General features: G+C 33.3%; 1 protein-coding gene across 1 annotated transcript; it reads left to right on the top strand.

The window, feature by feature from the left end:
• The first annotated feature begins 11,586 nt into the window (after window positions 1–11,586).
• LOC102601256 (NAC domain-containing protein 7) lies at window positions 11,587–15,727 on the top strand. The gene is made up of 4 exons (XM_006366101.2): window positions 11,587–11,833; window positions 13,616–13,800; window positions 14,091–14,362; window positions 15,014–15,727. The coding sequence occupies exons 2-4, from the start codon at window positions 13,641–13,643 to the stop codon at window positions 15,560–15,562; spliced, it is 981 nt and encodes a 326-aa protein (XP_006366163.1). The 5' UTR covers window positions 11,587–11,833; window positions 13,616–13,640; the 3' UTR covers window positions 15,563–15,727.
• Window positions 15,728–23,710: the final 7,983 nt, after the last annotated feature.

Here is a 23,710-nt window from a genome sequence, read left to right on the forward strand (position 1 = left end):
CACGAGTCGCCAAGAGCAAGAGAACTCTCCAGATGTTGTCACTGGTATGATCAAAGTCTTTACTTTTGATGTTTATGCTTTGCTAGACCCAGGAGCAAGTTTATCTTTTGTAACCTCTTATATTGCAAATAAGTTTGATGTTATCCCTGAGAAACTTTGTGAACCTTTCTATGTTTCTACACCTGTTGGGGAGTCTATTCTAGCTGAGCGAGCTTATCGTGATTGTGTCATTTTCATCAATCACAAAGACACCATGGCTGATCTAGTTGAACTAGACATGGTAGATTTCGATGTCATTCTAGGTATGGACTGGCTTCATGCCTGTTATGCCTCCATAGATTGCAGAACTCGAGTTGTCAAGTTTGAGATTCCTAATAAGCCAGTCATAGAGTGGAGTAGTAGTTCAACTGTGCCTAAGGGTCGTTTCATTTCGTACCTTAAGGCGAGAAAGTTAGTTTCGAAGGGTTGTATCTATCACTTAGTCCGAGTTAATGATTTAAGTGTTGAGGTACCTTCCATTCAGTCAGTTTCTATAGTAAGAGAGTTTCCAGAAGTCTTTCCTGATGATCTACCCGGAGTCCCTCCTGAGAGAGAAATAGACTTCAGTATAGAGATCATTCCAGATACTCGTCCTATCTCTATTCCGCCATCCAGAATGACACCAGCAGAGTTGAAAAAATTGAAAGAGTAGTTAAAAAATCTATTAGATAAGGGTTTCATTCGACCAAGTGTCTCACCTTGGGGTGCTCCAGTCTTGTTTGTGAGAAAGAAAGATGGTTCCCTTATGATGTGCATAGATTACCGTCAATTAAATAAGGTTACCATCAAGAATAAGTATCCTTTTCCTAGGATAGATGATTTATTTGATCTACTTCAGGGAGCCACCTATTTTTCGAAAATTGACCTCAGATCAGGCTACCATCAGTTGAAAGTTAGGGAATGTGACATTCCAAAGACAGCATTCAGGACTAGATATGGTCATTATGAGTTCTTGGTCATGTCCTTTGGTTTTGACCAATGCACCAGCAGCGTTCATGGATCTTATGAACAGAGTCTTCAAACCTTATTTAGATTTGTTTGTTATCGTCTTCATTGATGACATACTAATCTATTCAAGGAATGAAGAAGATCATGCTAGTAATCTCAGAATAATTCTTCAAACCTTGAAGGATAGAGAGTTGTATGCCAAGTTCTCCAAGTGTGAATTTTGGCTTGAGTCTGTGGCATTCTTAGGCCATATTATTTCTGGTGATGGTATTAGAGTTGATATTCAGAAAATTGAGGCAGTGCAGAATTGGCCTAGACCCACTTCTCCAACTGATATTAGGAGTTTCTTAGGCTTGGCTGGCTATTATAGGAGATTTGTTGAGGGTTTTTCGTCCATTTCGTCTCCTTTGACGAAGTTGACTCAGAAGACAGTGAAGTTTCAATGGTCTGAAGCTTGTGAGAAAAACTTTCAGGAATTGAAGAAGAGGTTGACTAGTGCCCCAGTTTTGACCTTACCAGAAGGTACTCAAGGTTTTGTGGTGTATTGTGATGCATCTAGAGTTGGTTTGGGTTGTGTGTTAATGCAGAATGGCAAAGTCATAGCTTATGCCTCCAGACAGTTGAAAGTTCATGAGAAGAACTACCCAACTCATGACTTAGAGTTGGTTGTTGTAGTTTTCACCTTGAAGATGTGGCGACACTACTTGTATGGTGTTCATGTTGATATATTCACTGATCACAAGAGCTTGCAATATGTGTTCACTCAGAAAGAGCTCAATCTCTGACATAGAAGGTGGTTGGAATTACTCAAGGATTATGACATGAGTATTCTTTACCACCCAGGTAAGGCTAATGTGGTTGTTGATGCTTTAAGCAGGTTATCTATAGGTAGTACCACCCATGTTGAGGAAGAAAAGAGGGAGTTAGCCAAAGATGTGCACATACTTGCACGCCTGGTAGTCAGACTTATGGATTCCACAGAAAGAGGAATAGTGGTGACGAACGGGGCTGAATCATCACTAGTGTCAGAAGTGAAGGAAAAGCAAGACCAAGACCCCATTTTTCTCGACTTAAAGGCAAATATTCAAAAGCAAAAAGTATTAGCTTTTGAACAAGGGGGAGATGGTGTGTTGAAACACCAAGGTAGATTGCATGTACCAATGGTGGATGAACTCTAAGGGAGAATCATAGAGGAAGCTCATAGCTCCAGATATTCCATCCATCTGGGTTCCACCAAGATGTATCGTGACCTGAGAGAGGTTTATTGGTGGAATGGCATGAAGAATGGCATTGTTGAATTTGTCGCTAAGTGTCTAAATTGCCAACAATTGAAAGTTGAGCACCAAAGGCTCGGTGGTTTGACGCAGAATAGAGAACTTCCAGAATGGAAGTGGGAGATGATTAATATGGATTTCATCACAGGTTTGCCAAGGTCTCGTAGACAACATGATTCTATATGGGTGATTGTCGACAAAATGACAAAATCAGCCCACTTTTTGCCGGTAAAGACTACCCATTCGGCAGAAGATTATGCCAGGTTATACATTCAGGAGGTGGTAAGACTTCATCGAGTTCCAATCTCCATTATTTCATATAGAGGTGCCCAATTTACTGCACAGTTCTGGAAATCTTTTCAGAAAGGTTTGGGTTCAAAGGTTAACTTGAGTACTGCCTTTCATCCCCAGACAGATGGACAAGCAGAGCACACCATTCAGACATTAGAAGACATGTTGAGGGCTTGTGTGATTGGTTTTAAGGGAAATTAGGATGATCACCTACCTCTCATTGAGTTTGCTTACAACAACAGTTACCACTCTAGCATCCAAATGGCTCCATATGAAGCTTTTTATGGGAGAAGATGCAGATCTCCTATTGGATGGTTTGAAGTTAGTGAAGCAGGGTTAATAGGACCAGATTTAGTTCATCAAGCTATGGAGAAAGTGAAAGTAATTCAAGAGAGATTGAAAACAGCACAGAGTCGTCAGAAATCCTACACTGATGTTAGGAGAAGGGCGTTAGAGTTCGAAGTAGATGATTGGGTATATTTGAAAATTTCACCCATGAAGGTGGTATGAGGTTTGGTAAGAAGGGGAAGCGTTAGTCCCCGGTATATTGGTACCTTATCGCATAGCCAAGAGGATTGGCAGTGTAGCTTACGAGTTGGAGCTACCACAGGAATTAGCGGCGGTTCATCCAGTATTTCACATCTCTATGTTGAAGAAGTGCATGGGAGATTCTTCATTGATAGTGCAAACTGAAAATGTTGAGATTAAGGATAATTTATCTTATGAGGAGATTCCGGTCCAGATTTTAGATCACCAAGTTCGCAAGTTGAGAACAAAGGAGGTCGCATCAGTCAAAATCCTTTGGAGGAACCAATTTGTTGAAGAAGCTACTTGGCAAGTTGAAGAGGATATGAAAAAGAGATATCCACATCTCTTTGAATCCGGAGATAATTCAGATCAAGGTGTTAATCCTCTTCTTAGTACTAGTTAAATTATGAGAATGCATGTTGTTACTTGCTTTTGCTTGTTGAGTGTTGAACTTGATGTTGCTATTTTTTAGCATAGTGAAATAAAACTCATTTGAGGACGAATGTTCCCAAGGGGGAGTTATTGTAACATCCCGCACCTAGAAACGACTAGAAAGAGTTTAAAATTTGAAAATAATGGTTTTTGGAAAGAATAAGGAAATCTGGAAAATTTTGTCTAAGTTAAAAAAGTGAGTTTTGGCCATTTTCAAACGGTCATAACTCCTAGCACAATAGTCGTTTCTCTAACTAATTTCCTAATTTGTTTTTAGGGATTTATTGGGGTAAAAGGTTATTTTGGTCAGATTAGAGAAATTAAATTCACGCTTAGGTCTTGGAGAAAAGAGAAAGGAAGAAAGAACGGGAGAAGAAGGCAAGAATTCGTCAAGATCATCTAAGCTTGCTAGTGGAATTCGTCGGGGGTGATCCCTATTAAGGTATGTGAGATCTTTTCGTGTTGGGTTAGTTCACCCACACTCCCATCTTATTTCTATTCAGAGAATGGTTGTTGATTGAATGAAAAGTTAGGGAGTTTTTGAAGAACTTTGTTGAAATTCGTTAAGTTCTTGTTGGTTGAATTGTTGATGCTTGGGGGTTGAGTTGATTCATGTTTCCGGGCTGTCTTCGAGTTAGATTGGTTGTGTATTGAGGGTACAATTGATCCTAAGTGTTTGGGGAAAGAACTAGAGAAGTTTGGAGGGTTTAGAGATGAAAAACGGAGAAGAAAAATCGAGAACACCTGGGTAACAGGGCTGGGGAGCCGCGCCAGCCAGCGCTCCCCAAAGCAGCCTCTGAAGTTTTGTCCTTGGGGCGCCGCGCCAGCTAGAGCGCCCCACAGACTTCTCTGAAGTTTGGGGCCTGGCGCCCCACGCCTCTCAGAGCGCCAAGGACGCCAGTTCACCCCATTCTTCCCTCAACTTTTCGTACTAGTTTCTAAGCTATGTACCTACGTTTTCTAGTTGAATCCAACACTCTAAGGTACATCTAAACATCATGAAATCATCCATAAACATGAGATCATGAACCTTGAATCCATAATCTAATTCAAGGAAAGTTAAGATCAAGGTCAAAGAAGTTAAGAGTCAAGTCTAGAAGTTAAGAAGCAAGTCAAAGCAAAGTTTGTTAAAGTTTTCAAGAGTCTTTATTAAACGGTTAAACTTTTATATTTAAGTAAAGTTGAGTTTGTTATTGCTTTATCTCTAACGAACTAAGTTGTTTACACTGCTTTACAAGCTTTACATATATTGCATATGTCTTATTACTTTATATTGAGTTCAGTTGTTCATGAGTTAAACAGAGTCAAGGTAAGTGTTCCTTTTTACTCCTTTCAAGCTTAAGTTGTTGTTTAGCATTCCAACTCGCATACTCGTACATTCAATGTACTGATGCCAGTTGGCCTGCATCTTATTATGATGCAGACGCAGGTAACCAGGATCATCATCCAGCGCCTCGTTGATCCAGTTGAGCACTCAGAGTCAGTGGTGAGCCTCCTTGCTTTCCGGAGGACTCTTTTATTCGCTTTTTAGTCTTTCTTTATTAGGATGTTGAGGGGTCTGTCCCAACATCCATCTCAGTATTATAGAGGCTTCATTGACAGTCAGACAGATAGTATTGAGTCTCTCATCTATGTATTTGCAGATACTTTGTTTTGAGACATAAGTTGCCATTTTGGCTAAGATGTTATCATTTAAACTATTGCATTGAGTTTATTTTGTTGAGTTAAGTCTTCCGCTGAGTTAAGTAAGCCAGGCCAAGGGTCCGCTTGGGGCCGCGATGGTCTCCGAGTGCCGGCCACGTCCAGGATGTAGGCTCGGGGCGTGTCAATTTCAGCATTCAGCTGAACCAAAGACAAAATGTTAAGCATGAGTGAATAATGACTAGTGAGAAAAAGGTCAAAGAAGGCACTTGATTAAAGCCAAAAGAAAGAGCAGTTTCTGGAACCAGACAACTCCTAATCCAAATTGATAGTAATTGTGCCGGCCCAGCATAATCTTCATATGCCCAATTTTGCGCCATCATGTCACTCTCATGGTACATAGAAAAAAGTAAAAAGGGGCCTTGAAAAAACATATGAAAATTTTATATACTAGTATTGTATATCGGATTATGTTTTGGGCTAAAGATTTGTTAAGTTAAAAAAAAAATCCTTATAATTATTGGATACAATTTTATCTTCTCTTGTATTGGTAGCCTGAAAGAATCCCAGCAACCTCTAGCATTAATTGCTCGACAACTTTCTTTGGTACACCATGATTAATTACCTAATCATCATAAAGTCAATAGGTTTTTCATTAATTATCGAAATAAAATTAGTAATGTGATCAGTTTAATTTTATACAATGAATTAATTAGATGATAAAAACTTGGAAAAGATGATAAATTCGACAGGCTTCGCCAATTTAAGGGATTATCCGAGTGGCAGATTTCGCTGAAAAAACAGGTATATTATTTAATTTTGAGATTGATATGTGTCTCTTTGTAAAGAATAAATTCGTGTCAAAATATCATAAGAGGGATAAATTTAAATCAAATTATTACGAGAGATATATTTAAACTATTTAAGATAATATATGAATATATTTGACCCTTTTCTATTTTTAAATATGTAAAAACGAAAAGTTAAACAATACTATAAATAATTCTAATGACCAAAACGGATACTAAAAATAACAAACTAGATTAAAAAAAAATAAAAAATAGACGGAATAAAGATGTTAGTGGGCAATAAACAAAGGTGTTTTTGGGGAGTGGAAATAATATGATGGAAGTGAGGTTAATGATAGTGGCTAGCTCACGCTAGACCGTAGGAGCCGCCACGTGAAACCCCCCATTATTTCTCCTTCTTTGGGTCCACCCACTTTGCTCATCTCGGCTACCACCTCAAGCCGGACCCTTATTTAATTGGCTCAACTAGAGCCAACCAACATGTTTATTAATTCAATGTTTAGGGGCAAAGCTAGTACAGATCTTAGAGGTTTATTCGAACTTATACAATAAAAAATTACATTGTTTATATACGATTAAAAATATTTTTTTATGTATATATAATAAATGTTGAACCTCTTCAATTTTTTCTTATGTTTACTTTTTATATATATATATATATTTTGAATCCAATTAATGAAAATTCTAGTTCCGCCATTGTCTATACTAGAAGGGGCAAAAAAAGAGTTGTTGGGTTTTAGCAAGGTGTGAATGGGAAATAAGAATGAACGAGAAAATGGGAAATATGGGGGAACCGATTTGGAGGAAAAATGAAAAATCATTTCAAATGGAAAGTCATTTCTCTCATATTGGTAGAAGAAAGAAAAAGTGTTGTCCTTATATAATTAGGAAACACTTCCTTTAGCTCTTAAAGGGTTAAGTAGAAGGTGTATGTCTATACTAGAAGGGGCAAAGGAAGAGTTGTTGGGTTTTAGCAAGGTGTGAATGAGAAATAAAAATGAATGCAAAAATGAGAAATGGGGGAACCAATTTAGAGGGAAAATGAAAAATCATTTCAAATGGAAAATCTTTGAAAATGAAAAATCATTTATCCTATATTGGTAGAAGAAAGAAAAAGTGTTGTCCTTATATTAGGAAACACTTCATTTAGCTCTTAAAGGGTTAAGTAGAAGGTGTCCCCTCGCGTCGTTAACAAAATTATTCAAAAATTCTTGCATAATGGTAAAGTCGTTTAGAAGGGACATGTTTCTTCCGAACAAATATTTATTTCCCAAAAGAAACAAGTGTTCTGGAAAGACATGTCTGAACAGATGCGTCCACACTCTTGTCTGAACAGACGCATTCCTTGCTGCAATTGGCTATACATAGAGAGATTTCTCTCATTTTTCAACACAAATCGACTGAGTCTGTGTGTGTTCTCGTTGCTGTTTTTGAGTTCGTTGAAATTGTTGAAGTTTGAAGTACCGCTACTTCTTTAATAGTTAATTCGTTTTATCTTAGGAGAAATTAATCTCAACCTCGAATATTTGAGGGGATTAAATTTCTTAAGGATATACAATGGGTTCTGTGGACTCAGATTATTTATCTTTTGTTTATTTCATCTATTCTGTTTCTATTTTTACTAACCTGAATACAGGAGATAACCAGAGTTGAACGGGGTTGAAGCTGAGCTGAAATAGTGATATTATATACAAGGCTAGGTATATGTGTCGGTGGTGGTGTAGGAAGCGTATTCCTCACGGCCAACAACAATTCAATCATGTTTTTCATTTGTGCATTTATATATTTAGCATGTGATTATTATATATATATTCTACTTGCAACCCAATATCTACCTCTAATCTTCCTCTATTTTTAACTTGATTCATTTTCCCCTTAAAGTCATGTCGTTAATAGTTCTACAACCCGACATTAACCTGTAAACCAACAACCATGGGTTTATATTTATTACTCGAGAAGGATTGAAGATTTTAAGTTTTACAACGACCTAGCTCAAGCAAATATATGACAGTAATTGGGTTTTTTATTAGTTAAATATTTAGTAATTTTTTGCTAAATTGTTAAGTTTTCTTGAATCGCTATTGTTTATTACCTTCCTTTAAGCCACAATTAGTAATCACGCATATCCTTAAAAAGATTCCTAATATGTCTAGATGGACTTGCAATTTACATTTTGTTGGTGCACTTTGATAATTATAGCTTAAGATGATTTCTTTAGGAAGGTGGAATTCATTAGTAAATTAGTTGAGGTGGTTAATTAACTTCAAACGTGGAAAAGGGAAAAGGAGAGGTTAAGTTCATAATTTGGAGATTCCCATTAATGAATTGTTATGATTTTCAATTTATCGGTTATTAAGTCGAATCATAGTGTCTTTTCGTTCATTCAACTAAATCAATGCTCATTTATTAATTAACAAGAAAAAATCCCCAACCTTTATCATTGATCAGTTACAAAAACCCATGAAACAACCTAAAAGGTTAAAAAAAGAGAAAAGAATTGAAAAGGCAAATTCGGACATAGTGAAATGCACTAGTGACTTTAGTGAGAATAAGCCATACTAAAGAATATTAAATAAGCTATGAAATTTATCGAAATTAATAGTACTACTGTCTTTGGTGACAACAAAGGGGTGACTAGAATTAATGACAACTCGTTGGTTCAACTGGTCCCAATTGCAGTATTTTTCTACGCCCTCGGTAAGTATCATTTTAAATCATTTCATACCTATTAAGAAAAATAATAAATATAAGATATATATTTATATTTTATTAGATGTTTCTTGAAATTTGAAAATAGTTATATTATTTTTATTTTAAATTTTAAGGCAATACTTATTTTGGAACAATTTTTTTTCAAGCTAACACTTATTTGCAAGTGTGATTAGGGGTGAATATGGTATGGTACGGTATTTGAAAATTTTGATATTGTAATTTCGGCATTCGGACGTTTTTAATACTATTATATCATTGCCATTAATTCGGTATGGTTCAGTATTCGATTTTGATATTTTATGATTTGATTAATCGGTAATTATAGTTTGTTCAATTTCGACTAATATATACGCGTCTAATAGAGTATTATGATTTCGACAATTCAAAAAAAGGGTCTCAATTGTATCACACTAACACATTACTCATGTAGAAATATGTATATTCAAAAGAAAGTACAAACAACTCATTTTGTTAAGCAATTATATTTCAAACAAAATATAAAGTAATCAAAGTTTTAATTTCAAACATGAATATTAGGTTGCATATTTGTTAGTATTTTAATAATATATATATATATATATTATGTAACTATACACTTCGATATGATATCGATATATTGATATATTATTTTTAAATACCAAATATTTTTAAAAATATATCATATATCATATCAAATACCGTAATACCAAACTAATATTATCAAAAAATTGATATGATATGATAATTTCATATATATCATACCATGTCCACAAAAAAGGGTAGGGACAAGGGAGAATGTCATTTGTCCGATCTGTCTACTCCACCTTTATTTTACCTCTTTTAGACAGGAGATATTGTCCAAACCTATAATTATTTGCCTCAATACCATCTCATCACGTCACCACCTTAATAAACAAAAACAAGAAATGTTTTTTTATTCTTATTCAGAATTTATTTATCCAACTATTTTATTTATTTCGGAGCAAGCTCATTTTTAATATGATAAAGTGCTTCTGAAAGAACACTTCTTGGTAATGAAAGGATTTAAGGTATTTCACCATACTCCGGGGGATAACATGATATAAAATATTTTCACTTTCACAAATACTCATATAGTATTTAAGTACTCCTTTATATGATTGGCTTTTCTTTTATATGACTGACTTTCCTTTTTAGTCATTTTTAAAAAATATTACGTACACATTTTTATATTTAGTAACGATTTTACTATAAAATATCTATTTATTATTAATAAAATAATTTATAATCACACAAATATCTGTGACTTATTTTACTACACAAAGTTCAAAAAAAAAAAAAAAAATTTGGATGGAGGAAGTAGTAATGAATTTGAGTAAGTTCCTTTTTGTAGGGTCGTTGGGGAGATGGACCTGTGCAAATTGAATTAAGCTGTTGATTGGCTAGCTAGTACTCTTTGACATTCCCCGTTTACCCGCCTTTCTTTATCATGGAATGCAACTTTTTTCATTATTTTCTCTCTTATTATTATTGTTTGGACATTGAAATAGAAAGAAAATTATATCCGCCTCCTATCTCTCTTTCTTTTTTACAAAGTTTTTAACCGATTATATAAATATTTTTTACACTATCTCTTTTTATTAATCCTTCTTAGGAGCTTTTTATCATTTTCACTCCCTCGATTATTCAAATCTACAATCTTAGAATTGAAGGTGAAAGATGTTTATCATCTGAGCAACTTATCTTATTCTCCTCCGATCTCTATATTCTCTTACTATATAAGAAGGAGTTTGGAGGCTGAAGTATGACACGTCTTCATTGATGCGCCTGCTTCAACGAGGGGCATTTTTGGGAATGTTTTTTACAAAAAAAAGGGAAAAAAAGAAGAAGAAGAAAGTCGTAATCAATGGTGGGTGAGTGGAGGTGGCAGTTGCCCACACGCTCATGCTTGTTTTTCGGCACCTTGATTGGCGCCCAAAAGCTTTTCCAACAATTCTGCTATGTCAACCACAAAATTAAATGACATCATATATATCATCAACTAATTAATTTTAAGCTCTACTATAGTAATACTTGTTCTATTTCATTTCGTCCCTCTTATTACTATATATCACATCATCAAATTTTAAATATTATATTTTCTTAAAGAAAATCTTGTGGTGCTAAATTAAAAATGCATTGTAAATAATCGTTGAATGTTGTGATCTTAGAACACATAGTCGGACCAATAAGAGTTGTGATAACGTGGTAGGTTGTTCTTCATTCTTAACTAGGGATTTCGGGCTCAAGTCTCCCTCTAGATAAAGTCATCTTTGTTAGGCAGCGCTTTCCCCCCTAATGTGGAACTTCTCGCGAATTCAAATTTAGTCGAGCTCCAATACAGACACTGAAATGAGAAACATAAAAAAGAACACATAGTCGGATGTTAAAAATGTTAATTTTTTTCTCAATTTACATAGCACTGTGTGAATTTTGAGAGTCAATTTTTTATTTTTAACCGCAAATTTGAACATAGAAACTTTATGTTTTAGGAAATAAAATTTATATATTTGAAAACTATATTAAAAAATATTATTATAAATTACAATAATTAATAACTTAAATTATTTAAAAACCATATGAAAAGATTGTAGTCGAAGTAAAACTCTATTTAACTCTAAAAATCTGAAAGATACCATACAAATTGGGATGGAAGGAGAACAAAATATAAAAATTAAAACTAGCTCTGATTCAACCGTTTGTATGATACATAGAATATACTAAAATCTTATTTACTTATAGTCTTAAACAAGACACGTGCTAAAAAAACAAATAAAAAAAGTATTTCTTTTAATAGATAAATAAAAAGATAGATAAAATACATTACGTATTATATTAAGTATATATATATTTACTATTGGTATTACATTATCCTTCATCATTAGGGCTTTTGTGTGTTTGGTGGGGTGACTTTATATAAGCATATTTGTTCATGCTTCTTCCATTCTCTTAGCCTTTTTTCCATTTTGGGGATCTGGTCCAAACGACCAGCAGGAGATCCACCACAATTCCCGAGGATTCAACTTTGAACTCTCCTTAATTCCTTCTTTTTTTTTCTATTTCTAGTCTTCTTGTCTCTTCTCTTTTATTTTTTTCACATAAACCCTTATTCTTCTCTGCTCAAATTCAACTTTATTCAGATCTGTGCACTTGGAAATTAAGGTTTGCTCCATCTGTGAGATCTCTTGTTTTTCTTTTCTTAACAAGTTTTATGTTCATCACTAGTCGAAGCGAATTCAGAATTTATAATATTGACTTATAGAGCATAAGTTTTTTAAGATATAAGTGATGTCTTTGCAGGCTTTTTAATTAAGGGTTGAATGAACAATCACTATAGTAGTTATAATCACTCATTCTTTGTGATTTATTTGATAACCGTCGTGATGATTGTTACTCCAACACTATCATATGCTTTGTAATTATAATCTTTTTTGGTAAAATAACTGTATTATTTTCTCTTTGGTTAATTAATTAAAAGCATTTGAGACAAGACTAGTAATTGGAAATGGATTTAGTTGAAGAATTACTGATCCTACTAATTTGTTAGAGTATCCTTTAAGAATAACATAATTAATCCCATTTGTTTAATTGGCATGAAACAAAGATTTCATTTTTATTCTTCTTTTTTTTTAACCTGAAGTCAAAGGACAGTAATATCTAATAAATGTGGACCTGAAATTCCCTAAATGCGAATACTATTTCATTTCATGGATTAGATTATATATTAACCATGCTTAAGTGGGATGTGAACTATCAGAAAATTGATCCATTAACATAATTTATTTCAGTCATGCTTCTCCTTGTATCAAATTGCAAGAAGATAACTTATTAATTGCTTATAATTAACTATCTATTTTTCAGTATTATGTTTCCCTTTTAGAAATAATGTTTTTCTTTCACTATATATCTTCTTTGTTTGTGTTTGTCCAAGCACGAAGCAACACGAGGGAATGGGTAAAATGGTGTTTGATGTGAATAATATTTGCTAGAAATTAGTCGAATCTTTCAAGCTCTTAATTTTTCATTGCTAGAAATGTAAATTAATGTATTAGTTGGTTGAAGATTCCCAACTGTTTACCATTAGAAATGTTTTGATGAAAATAGTATATATCATCTACCTTCGGCCACTTCTTTTGTAAACACGAGTTGCTCTATATATGTGACTGTGAGCCTTATTATGGAGATAAACATATATCTTTGGCATTTAATTTACAGAGTTCATTAGGGTAAATGTAACATATATGCATGTGTGGTTCGATCACAAAGCAAACAGAGATGAATGCTAACTGAATATGTTATATGATTCTTGAGTAAGTAAAAGAGATACCTTTTTATTTTAGTTTTTGTTACATATATATATAGAGAGAGAGTGAGTGAGAGAGAGAGGATAATAGTTGAAGGGGAATACCAATTTTATTACCAACATCTTCTTCCACATTTAGAGTTATTTAGTGAGGTAAACTAATAGAGTATCATGATTTTGTGCCTCAAAAGATAAGGTAGTATAATAAAAGGTTTTTGTTTGTGAATTATCATTGGCAAGTCCCTATAATTGATCAATAGACAATTTATATCAAATCAAGATCACTTTATAGCATACACCTATTTTCTTAAAATAAAAATCAAAAGACATAAACTGTGTGGTACGTAGGACTTGAAATATAGCGAATAAACGTACGTACATAGTGTTTTTTTTTAAGGGATTTAATTGCAAGATATATAGCCCAAATTGATTGAATTAAAACAAATACTGGACTTCCAAATTTTGTAGCTAGTCACATTCAGTTGATTCAAGAAACTAGCTAGGTGATTGATGCATATGTTCATTCGTACTATACTAAATAGAGTAGTTAATAATTTGGGAATTATAATACGAAAAAAATCTAACAAAGTAGATAGAAATTTTCAGTCTTCTGATATTCTTTTATTTTTGTGGATATGCAGACAGGTCATATATATACATTTGATCATGAATTCGTTTTCACGTGTTCCACCTGGCTTTCGGTTCCATCCAACTGATGAAGAACTTGTAGATTATTACCTCAGGAAGAAAATCACTTCAACAAGGATTGACCTAGATGTTATTAAAGAGGTGGACCTCTACAAGATTGAACCATGGGATCTTCAAGGTACCATTAACATATATATACTCTCTCCGTTCATTTTTACATGTCATGTTTTGCTTTAACAATGTCAATTTGACTAATCATTGGAGCTAAATTACTATAGGTCACAATCCTTCTTATATTAATATATGATGAAAAAATACATCTTAAAACATTAGTCGAAGTTCATGTCGTTTGTCTCTTGATGAAGCGCTAAATGTAACAAGTAAAAGTGAATGGAGAGAATAATAATGATTATCAGAAATTCCAAAAAATAAAACAGTAAGTACTTATCAAACTATATTTTTGAGTAGAACTATGCAGAATAGGGAGAGAAGAAGAAGATGAATGGTACTTTTTCAGCCACAAAGATAAAAAATATCCAAGTGGTACAAGAACCAATAGAGCCACAACAGCAGGATTCTGGAAAGCAACAGGAAGAGACAAGGCTGTATATTCCAAGCATGACTTGATTGGCATGAGGAAGACCTTGGTTTTTTACAAAGGAAGGGCTCCTCATGGTCTCAAATCTGATTGGATTATGCATGAATATCGACTTGAGACTGATCCAAATGGTGCCCATCAGGCAAGTTCTTCACTGAACTCTAATATCCTGTTTGACCAACTTTTAAAATTTGCTTATTTTGAAATATATTTTTTGTTGGAAGTGGTTTTGGTAAAAAGTGTACCTTTTGGAGAGTAACACTAATAAATTTTAAAAACATTTTTGCAGTTATTAGAATTTTAGAACAGTACTTTGTGTTTGACCAATATTCCAAAGGTGCTTCAGGATAGAAGCTACTTTTTTGTTTAGCTCAGAGCTCGTTTGGATAAGCTGAAAAAAATAGTTTTTAAATCAAAAAATAAAAAGTTAAAGTTTAAATGACTTTTAAGTCAAAAAATAGAAAGAAAGGGTAGTCCTACTTTTGATTTTTAATCTTTTAAATTTATTTTAAACTTTATCAAATATTTCAAAAAGCTAAAAATGACTTAAAAGTAGGTTAATCAACTTCAAGTCAATATAAAACAGACTCTTAATAGTTTTTGCTATTACTAGTAGATAGACCTTACTTTCCCCCCTAAAAACTTGGTCAAACCTCTTAATTTTCTAAAATAAGCACGTTGGTTTTTTTAAAAGTTTGCTAAACAGACTATAAATTAATCTATTCTACTAGGTCACCTACCTTATTATTCTACGTTAATTCTATTTATTGATTGTTGATAATTTAAAACACAGGAAGAAGGATGGGTGGTGTGTAGAGTTTTCAAGAAGAAAATGGCAAGCACAAGGAAAGAAAGTGAGCAGGAGTCACCAAATTGGTACGACAATAATAATGATCAAGTTTCATTGATGCCAAAGATTGACTCACCAAAGCAACAACATAATTACCCTTGCAAGAAGGAATACCAAATCCCAATCCCATCTCATCACCAACAACTTCCTCTTTTACAAAGTCCTAAACTTCTTCCATCCACCTCAATTAATTCATTGTTTGGAATTAACGTCGTTAACAATAATACCTCTAATTTGCAACAGTCTGTCTCCGTTCTCACACGAGAACAAGTTGTTGATCAAGTGACCGATTGGCGAGTGCTCGATAAATTTGTAGCTTCTCAACTTAGCCAAGAGGAGGTAGTCTCTAAGGAAAATGATTATGCAAACACCTTACATGGTGCTACCGATGAATCGAATTTGATGGTTCAAGATTTGAACAAACAAGAAACAGTCACTGAAAATAACTCCACTGCATCGTCCTCATGTTTTCAGATTGACCTGTGGAGGTGAAGTGAAATGAAATTCCTTATAAGTTATAAGCAAAGTAAATACTGATCATAGGAAAGTACAGTTCTTAATTTGTTGATTAAATATCTAATCTGTTTAATATCATTGTACATAATAATACTACAAAGAAAAACTATGTGACACTTATAATATTAGTAATTTAGTTAAGAGAAGATGAATTAACTGCTTGATGCATGATTGAAGCATAGGTGAATTATACATGCTGCTGCAAGTTTTATATATCTGATTGAGTTGTAATTGAAGCATTTTCATAATGTCAGTCAAGGCAGGGCTATCGATAATGTATATGGTATGATAGCTATTGCTTTGCTTATGTAAACCATTATTTGATATGTGTTTAAATGTTACATTATGTAGTGTTGTAGTACTACTCCTTTTGTTTCAATTTATGTGACAGAAATTTTCCTTTTTAGTCTGTTTTAAAGAGGATATCAACTTTAAAGTTCTCATTTTACTTTTAATGAAATGATTTATTATGATCACTGAGACAACTTTTGACCACAAGTTCTTTCTTAGGTTTCGTACTCAATCAAGTGGTGCAAAATAAATTGGGAGGAAGGGAGTATGTGAATTTATTTTCTAAATTTATTCCTAAATGGGAATTTAAGGTCCATACCATATTGTTCTTGGTTCCTTTTACTGACAATATATCTTATTCTCAAACTACTACGCTTTCTAAGAAGCCAACCCAAAAATACTTCCAACTAACAAAGCTACAATTAATAATGATACGTATTTCGTTAAACGTTCATTGATAGCAATCCATTTTATATGGCTAATTATAAGCATTTGCAAATATAGGAATCATATTATTGCTGATAGGTTAAGTAGATCTGTCTTTGTTTTTGTTTTTCATTTTTGGGAAATATTATTTCAGCAAAAAATAAAATACAGTATTACGTAACTTTGAAGGTGAGACCTATCCAAGTGATATATGTCTTTCATTAGTATACTCTTGCAATTGCTTTGCTTAAAGGCCTCTTGTTCTTCATTCTTCACACAAAAGAAAATAATCTAATATTACTATACTCACAAATTTTTACCAGAAATTAATAGCATCATCATGACTCAAAATTCTCCTTCAAAAACTTACACAACTTTATATCAAATTGAACAAGAACGAAAGACATTTACATTATATACCGACCACAAAATCGTAGGAATTTCGAGTGTTATATATCAACACTGATGGAGTCAGAATTTGAACTTTATGGGTTCAAATTTTTATGTTAGCGATATCAGATGTCAGATGTCATGAACTAGATCTTTAATTTAATTTTTGTACATAGTTTCTTAACACAAATACAAGGACTTGCACTGAACCAGTGGTGGAGCTAGAATTTTTAATAAGGGGGTTCAATATCTGAAGAACAAAACACACGAACTGATCGAAGGGGGTTCGACATGTATAAATAGTAAAATTTTCCGCCGAAGGGGGTTTGGATGAACCCCTAACAGAAAGCTGGCTCCGCCCCTGCACTGAACAGGTAACATTCTAGCTCCGCCCCTATAGGTATTTATCGTGGAAAATTATATCATAGAGGTATTTTATATTGTGTTACATTTTTAATTGTGATCATACAATGTAGAAGCAAAAAGGAAAAACAACAAGAAGAGTAGAAAGTTTTCGTCTCAAACAAAAGGCATTTCCTTTTTTGAGAAACGATAGACAAAAAGATGAACACATTTGAGATGGTCTTTTTCCAACATGTAGACATACAGATGTAAGCAAATTAAACTGAAACAGTGAAACTTATATATTTGTTTATAGACAAAACGTGTAGTAGAGCTTAATTAGCTTACAATTAGTAATTAATTATTAACATAGCTTAAGACTAGTCACATTACTAAGAGATTAAATTAAGATATATATTAAATAAATGATACTTACAAAAACCTTTTGTCAACATTGCTTTAGCTAGAAATCCTCCAAAGTTGCTAAACCAAGAGAATTTTTTTTTTGTGGAGGGAATTGAAGTAAGAATTGATTGTAGAAATGTTTTTGATTAAATACCATGAAAAAGTAGAGTCAAATTGTCCTTGTCTGCTGCCGATAATTTCGACATTCGAATTCCTTTTCAAGCAAAGGTAAAAAAGAAACAAAAAAACATACTCATTTGGGCGTCTTCCCTACTCATGAACAAACAAAGAAATAGATAAAAGTACAATTTTAATTTTAATTTTATCCTTAATAAGATGATAATTATATATCTCGTCGATATAAATATTTTTTTGATAATATCGGTTCATTCAAATAATATTTTAAGCCTTCTTAAAATATGAGATTCAAACTTTGAAAATAAGATAAATTATCTATTACAAACAGATGAAAATGATCTAATAATATAAAAATCATATATACTTACGATATATATTACCCTTTTATTTTATTTTTTCAATCGAGTTGATATGCATTATATAAATTTGGAGAGACAGAATAATTTCTTTAATACTAAAATGGTATCCTAGGATGAAAAGAATTAGAATGAAGTAGGTCAATGAGTCTGAAAAGTGTATAGGCATGACATGAAGATGATGAGCATCTTGGAATCATAATTAGGGTTATGTTTGTGTGTGAATGAAGATAACATCATTAACAAACTCCCATGTCACTGCTATTATGCTCTCCTCTATATCTTAGGCCTTTTTGTCATACATTAATTCATAATTTGATTTTGCTCTTTACTTAAGGATCAAACCTCTTATTTTATTTTATTTTCATGGTCAACTCAAAATTCAACATTCATCTAATCCTCTAGTGATCTAGGAATTCTAAACAACCGTCGGAAATTATACATATTAGAACTTGTTTACCGATAGTTGAAATGAGCCTATTTTATATTCATCATTTTTATTCTCTATTTTATTGTACTGTCAAAATGAGCCTATTTTGGTACAATACAATACATGATATATCTTATATTCATCACTTTTATTCTCTATTTTATTTATTTTTATTTTCAATATTGGAATCTATTCTACGAAACTAGTTACTCTTGCTTACAAGTTATAAAAGAACAAAATCTATTTTTTGTGTGTACTTTAAAATTACAAGAAGTGCAACAAGCCAACAATCAATCATTATATTAAAGGAACACAATAGTTTATATTCTTGAGCCAGTTTTTTTTGGGTTGAAGAGCCCGATTTTATTATTCTAATTTTATTTTATAGTTTTTTCTTGAAAGGTTGTTATTGTTGATATTCTTAGTTCATAAGTATATATATTCTTGTTTTAGTTATTATATTAAAGTTTATTCAATTTACATATCTCAACTAGAAAATATAATTCTGATTTTACAAAAAGAGAGAAAACTTGAAGAAATAAATAAATTCCCAAAAGAATTCATTGATAGATCGATGTTTAAAGAATAATTAAAATCTTGAATTAAAAAATATGTGAGGATGTTCTTTCTTTTTATTAGACCAAACAAACAGAGGAACCGCTATTCCTCACTGCGGTATTTACTCTTGAAATACAGGGTAAGCGTTCTTCAAATGAATAAGTCAATAATAGAGTTGAGTTAGATGATAATAACATTCAAGAAGAAAATCTAAAAGAAGTTGATGAAAATATGATATAATTCCTAAATAATTTATATAGTTGCATCCTTTAAAATAAATGTGACAATATTTCTTTTTTCTAAAACTAAATTAATAAGTATTAGGATCCCCCTCTAAAGTTTGGCTTTAGGCCTCCAGTATTGTTGAATTGTCCCTAAACACATCCATTTCTCTCAGAATTTTATTGGTTGAGTTCAAGATAATTTAAATATTGGTCAATTTCAACACATTCAATCTTTAACCCATTTTAAAAGGATCTTCAATTTATCTTCAGAAATCTCACTAGTTTAGGAACTAATTACTTAGATACACTCTAATTTGATATATTACGAATCTTACAAGATTTTGGTGCATTTAGATACATCCAGATACATGTATCTCGGGATACATAGAGTCAAAATTAGGTGTATAATTTGTTCTAAATACACTGTATCCAAGTAGATTCGCATGTATCTGTGATACATAACGAATCTCGCTCGCCTCCCTGCCCATCTCGCTCACCTCTCTCCCTATTTTAGTGTATCTGGTAGCAAAAATACATGTATCTAGGTGTAGTTTATTCAATATATGGTAGGAAACTCTTAATTAGTGGTAAGATACATAATTATTTAAAAGTATAGATAGAATTAAGGAAAAACTACATAATTAAACATACTTTACTACCATATAGGGGTCTACATGGACCGGGTTGGGTTCATTATTTTTAGATACCAAACCAAACCATTGATGTCAGGTTTTAAATCTATAAACCAAATCAAACCAATAAATTTGGGTTTTTTCGGATTTCTCGACCTTCTAGGATTTTTTCCGGTAAAGTATTCATACAAACATATAATTATATTAACTTGTGTTTCAAATATTTCTTTAGTCTTACCAAAATATAATTATCTAAGGTGTTTCTTAAGAAAATAACACAACATGATATGGGTGATGAGACTAAAATATTCGACAAAATAATAGTGAAATCATATAAAACAAATATTGTAAATAAATAAGTCAAAATGAAAATGATCATAATTTTAAAGTAGGCCAAATGGTCTGGTGGACCCTTGTACTTGTATCTGTTTGTATTGTGAACCCTTCTACTTACCCTTTTGTCATCTGGACCCCTGAACCCATCCAAACCCAACATTTTAAACACTTTTTTTGATGTGGCATCCTATGTGGAAAGACTCCACATGGAGCGTGTGATACACACAAAGTAAGAGCGTGAGAAGACCTTAAAAGGCACTAACGGTCAGTATTTTGACCTTTAAAGACCATCTCTTCTTCTTTATTTTCACTCAACACCATTGTTGGACAATTTGAGCTTTTTCCTCCTCTTTTTCTTGATTTTGTCTCTTCAAATTTTTTCTCTTTTATTTTTGGAGCCTTTATTTTTTTCTTCGATCTACTCATCTTTTTTTTTGTGTGTGATTCTATTGTATTTTTGTTGGTTTGATTTTGTTGGTCTTCACGATGACGGTTCGATGTTGCTACTGTGGAATATATGTTGAACTAAAGACATCAAGAACACCAACTAATCCTGGAAGAATGTTTGGGGTTGCCAAAAATATTCATCCGGTAATGGGTGTGGTTTCTTCCGATGGGCTGATGCAAATGATTCAACATGCCAAAAACAATACAACATTAAGAATCCATCAACGAGTTCAGGAAAAGGAAGACAAGCAAGACATAGAAGACAAGGAAGGCAAAGAAGGCAAGGAAGACAAAGATCACACACTAGTATTGATATCACTGTTATTGTGATTGTTGTTATTTGGTTTCTAGCCGTTATTTTTTAAGATATATTGATTTGTACTAGGTGTTATTTGATAATGAAATGGACTGCATTTGCTTCAGAAATCTGAATAGCAACTTCATTCAAAACACAAATTCATACAGAAAAACAAAGTCTTCCCAATAACAACTTAACACAAATTCATATAGGCGCCATTCATATAAAAAAATAAATTCTTCCTAATAGCAGAACCAAAACAGTTGGGATCAAGTCATTAATCAAATTAAAGTTAGTTGGGATCAAGCCATTACGCTAAATCAAGTGAACTCTAACCTGTGTGCCTTGAGTGCTTTGAGTGCTTGGTGTGCCTTGAGTGCTTCTGTAACTCTCCTCCTGTAGCTGCCTTTGTAATTGCAGCTCTTCCCTTCCACCTTAGTCCATTGGTTTGTAACCAAGATCAATATTGGTAGGAGTTGAACTTGACAATGTAGCACTATGTAATACCCTATCAGTATTTCCAGACTGAGAGAACAACAAAAATCTTAACTTAAAGATGAACTAATATCAATTAAAGCAATTTAATGCGTTTAAATGATAAAATACATACCCTTTCAGTTACATTGCCACCTGATCCAAATAAGAGACCATAACCAACTGTCTTTGCTTTTTTTGGTCTTGATTTCTTATATGCAAGAGTTGCACCACCTCTCAAAGCTGTGCTAGTCTTTCTTTTTTGGCCAGCTGCACTAGAAGTTGATTGTTGAGTACTTAATTGTCTCACATCACTTGATGTAGCACTGGTAGGCCTTCCCCCAGATGCCAAAGCAGTTGCAAGCCTCACACCACTTGATGAAACATTTATAGGCCTTCTGGCACTAATTAGACCTGCACTTGGACCTGCATTTACACTTGACTGGCTACCTGCACTTGGACCTGCACTTAGAGTGCAACCTGCACTTACCTGCACATGGACCTGCATTTACATTTGACTGGTTTTCAGCAGTTGTAGCACTTGCAGTACTTGTTCCAGCAGCAACATTTTTCTACAAACATATATTAAAGTCAAAAGTATAACAACAGTAAAATTCAGTAACAAAGAGACATTAAAGCACAACTTACCAGCGTTGGACATCCTTTCTTGTTATGTCCAAAAGTCTTGCACATAGAACATTTCATTTTTCTTCCCTTCCTTGTAGCCTTTCCAAACTTCTTATTATCTGGCTTATCACTATCTTTTCTCCTGTTTTTTCCTGGTCTTCCTGGCATGGCTGTAATTTCAGGTGGTTTAATGGCTGGTCTATCACTTTTTGGCCACATCTTCATGTTTGTCATAGGTATGTTTCCTTCTTATACTAGTGATCAACAAATGTATCAACAACCCAATCCTTATAATGAATTGTTGTAAGTGCATGGCCACAAGGAATTCCCTTTAATTGTCATGACCTACAACTACACACCTTCTTTTTTAGGTCAACAACATGTTTATATGGTGGATCATGGATCTCAAAGCCAAAATCACCATTAAACTTACCTCACAATTATCTGCAATTTCAGCATTTTTTCTAAAAGTATCCATAGCCATTGGTGATACATCAGTAATTCATTTTTCTGAAAATTCTCTCATTTGATTCATTATTTCCATAACTTTGACTCTTATTTCCTCTAGCATAGTGATTATTGATTTGAACCTAGCACCTAAAAATTCAAACTGTTGAAAAGTCTCACACATGTTGTTCTCAACCACATCACACTTGCTATGCTCTTTAAAATATGCCCTACACCATGCTTCTTTGTTATACTTTAACAAAGCTTCTACAATGCCTACTCCTAACTCACTCAAGTCATCAAGTTTGGATTGTAAAAGTACCTCAAATGATGCCCTGGAAACCTGCCAGAATTTTCTTCTCCTTTCTTCACCCCTCCAGTCTTTCTTCCAGTTTGCCCATATATGCCTAGCACACCATCTAATTTCAGCATTTGGCAATACATCAATAAGTGCAAGAAGAAGACTCTGTCAAACAAAGAACATTTAACATAGAGCAATGTTAAATATCAATTACTCCAAAAATGAAAAAATAAATTTAACAAATAATATAGTAATACCTTCTGCATATCAGACATCACTGTTAGTCCTTCACCTTCTGTAAGCTCCAAATCATGTTTGATGCACTTGAGAAACCAAGACCATGTGTCCTTGGTTTCTTTATCAACTACTGCCCATGCTATAGGGTACATCTGATTATTTCCATCTTTGGAAATGCAAGATAACAATTCACCTTTACAGCAGTTTGTTTCTTATTCTTTTAAAACCCTTATGGACAGGAAAATATGTTTTAACACTGAAGTTTCAGTGTTACCATCAATACTTCCAAGAATATGCCAAGGACAACCCTTTTTATTACACTTTGCCCTTATCCTTTCCTTCTCATTAGGTTTCAACATAATATTAACACCCTTCTGAATAGAGTAAGTTTGCAGTGCCTTCCTGAATTCAATGTGATTCAAAAATACCATATACAGTTAAAGTAAAACCTTTTTTAGCAGTTGGATCAAAGTAGATCTTTGTACTTTCCTTCCTAGGTGCTGGATCTACCACTTCATCATTCTCAACAGGATCCCCTTCATCTTCACTAATGTCACTACCAGGATCTGAGCTATCAAAATAAGGGTCATCACCACCCAAATTGCATTCAAATCTCCCCCTATTCTCCTTATAAATGTCTTCAAAACCAGCATCTATACCTACAGGACCAGATGGTATCTCATCTAGATTTACTCTAGCAGTCTTTTCTTTAACTTGTTCTTGAATATTAGACTGCCTAGCTTGAAGCAACTCCTCATCCAAATC

This window comes from Solanum tuberosum, unplaced genomic scaffold, assembly GCF_000226075.1.
Source record: "Solanum tuberosum cultivar DM 1-3 516 R44 unplaced genomic scaffold, SolTub_3.0 scf00605, whole genome shotgun sequence".
In the NCBI taxonomy this organism is placed as follows: Eukaryota; Viridiplantae; Streptophyta; class Magnoliopsida; order Solanales; family Solanaceae; genus Solanum; species Solanum tuberosum.

Bases quoted from the DNA above. Each gene is read 5' to 3' on its own strand.
- LOC102601256 (XM_006366101.2), top strand. From the start codon at position 13,641: ATGAATTCGTTTTCACGTGTTCCACCTGGCTTTCGGTTCCATCCAACT. The intron at 13,801-14,090 runs GTACCATTAACA...ATTTTTGAGTAG, and splicing joins TGAACCATGGGATCTTCAAG to AACTATGCAGAATAGGGAGA. The intron at 14,363-15,013 runs GCAAGTTCTTCA...TTTAAAACACAG, and splicing joins ATCCAAATGGTGCCCATCAG to GAAGAAGGATGGGTGGTGTG.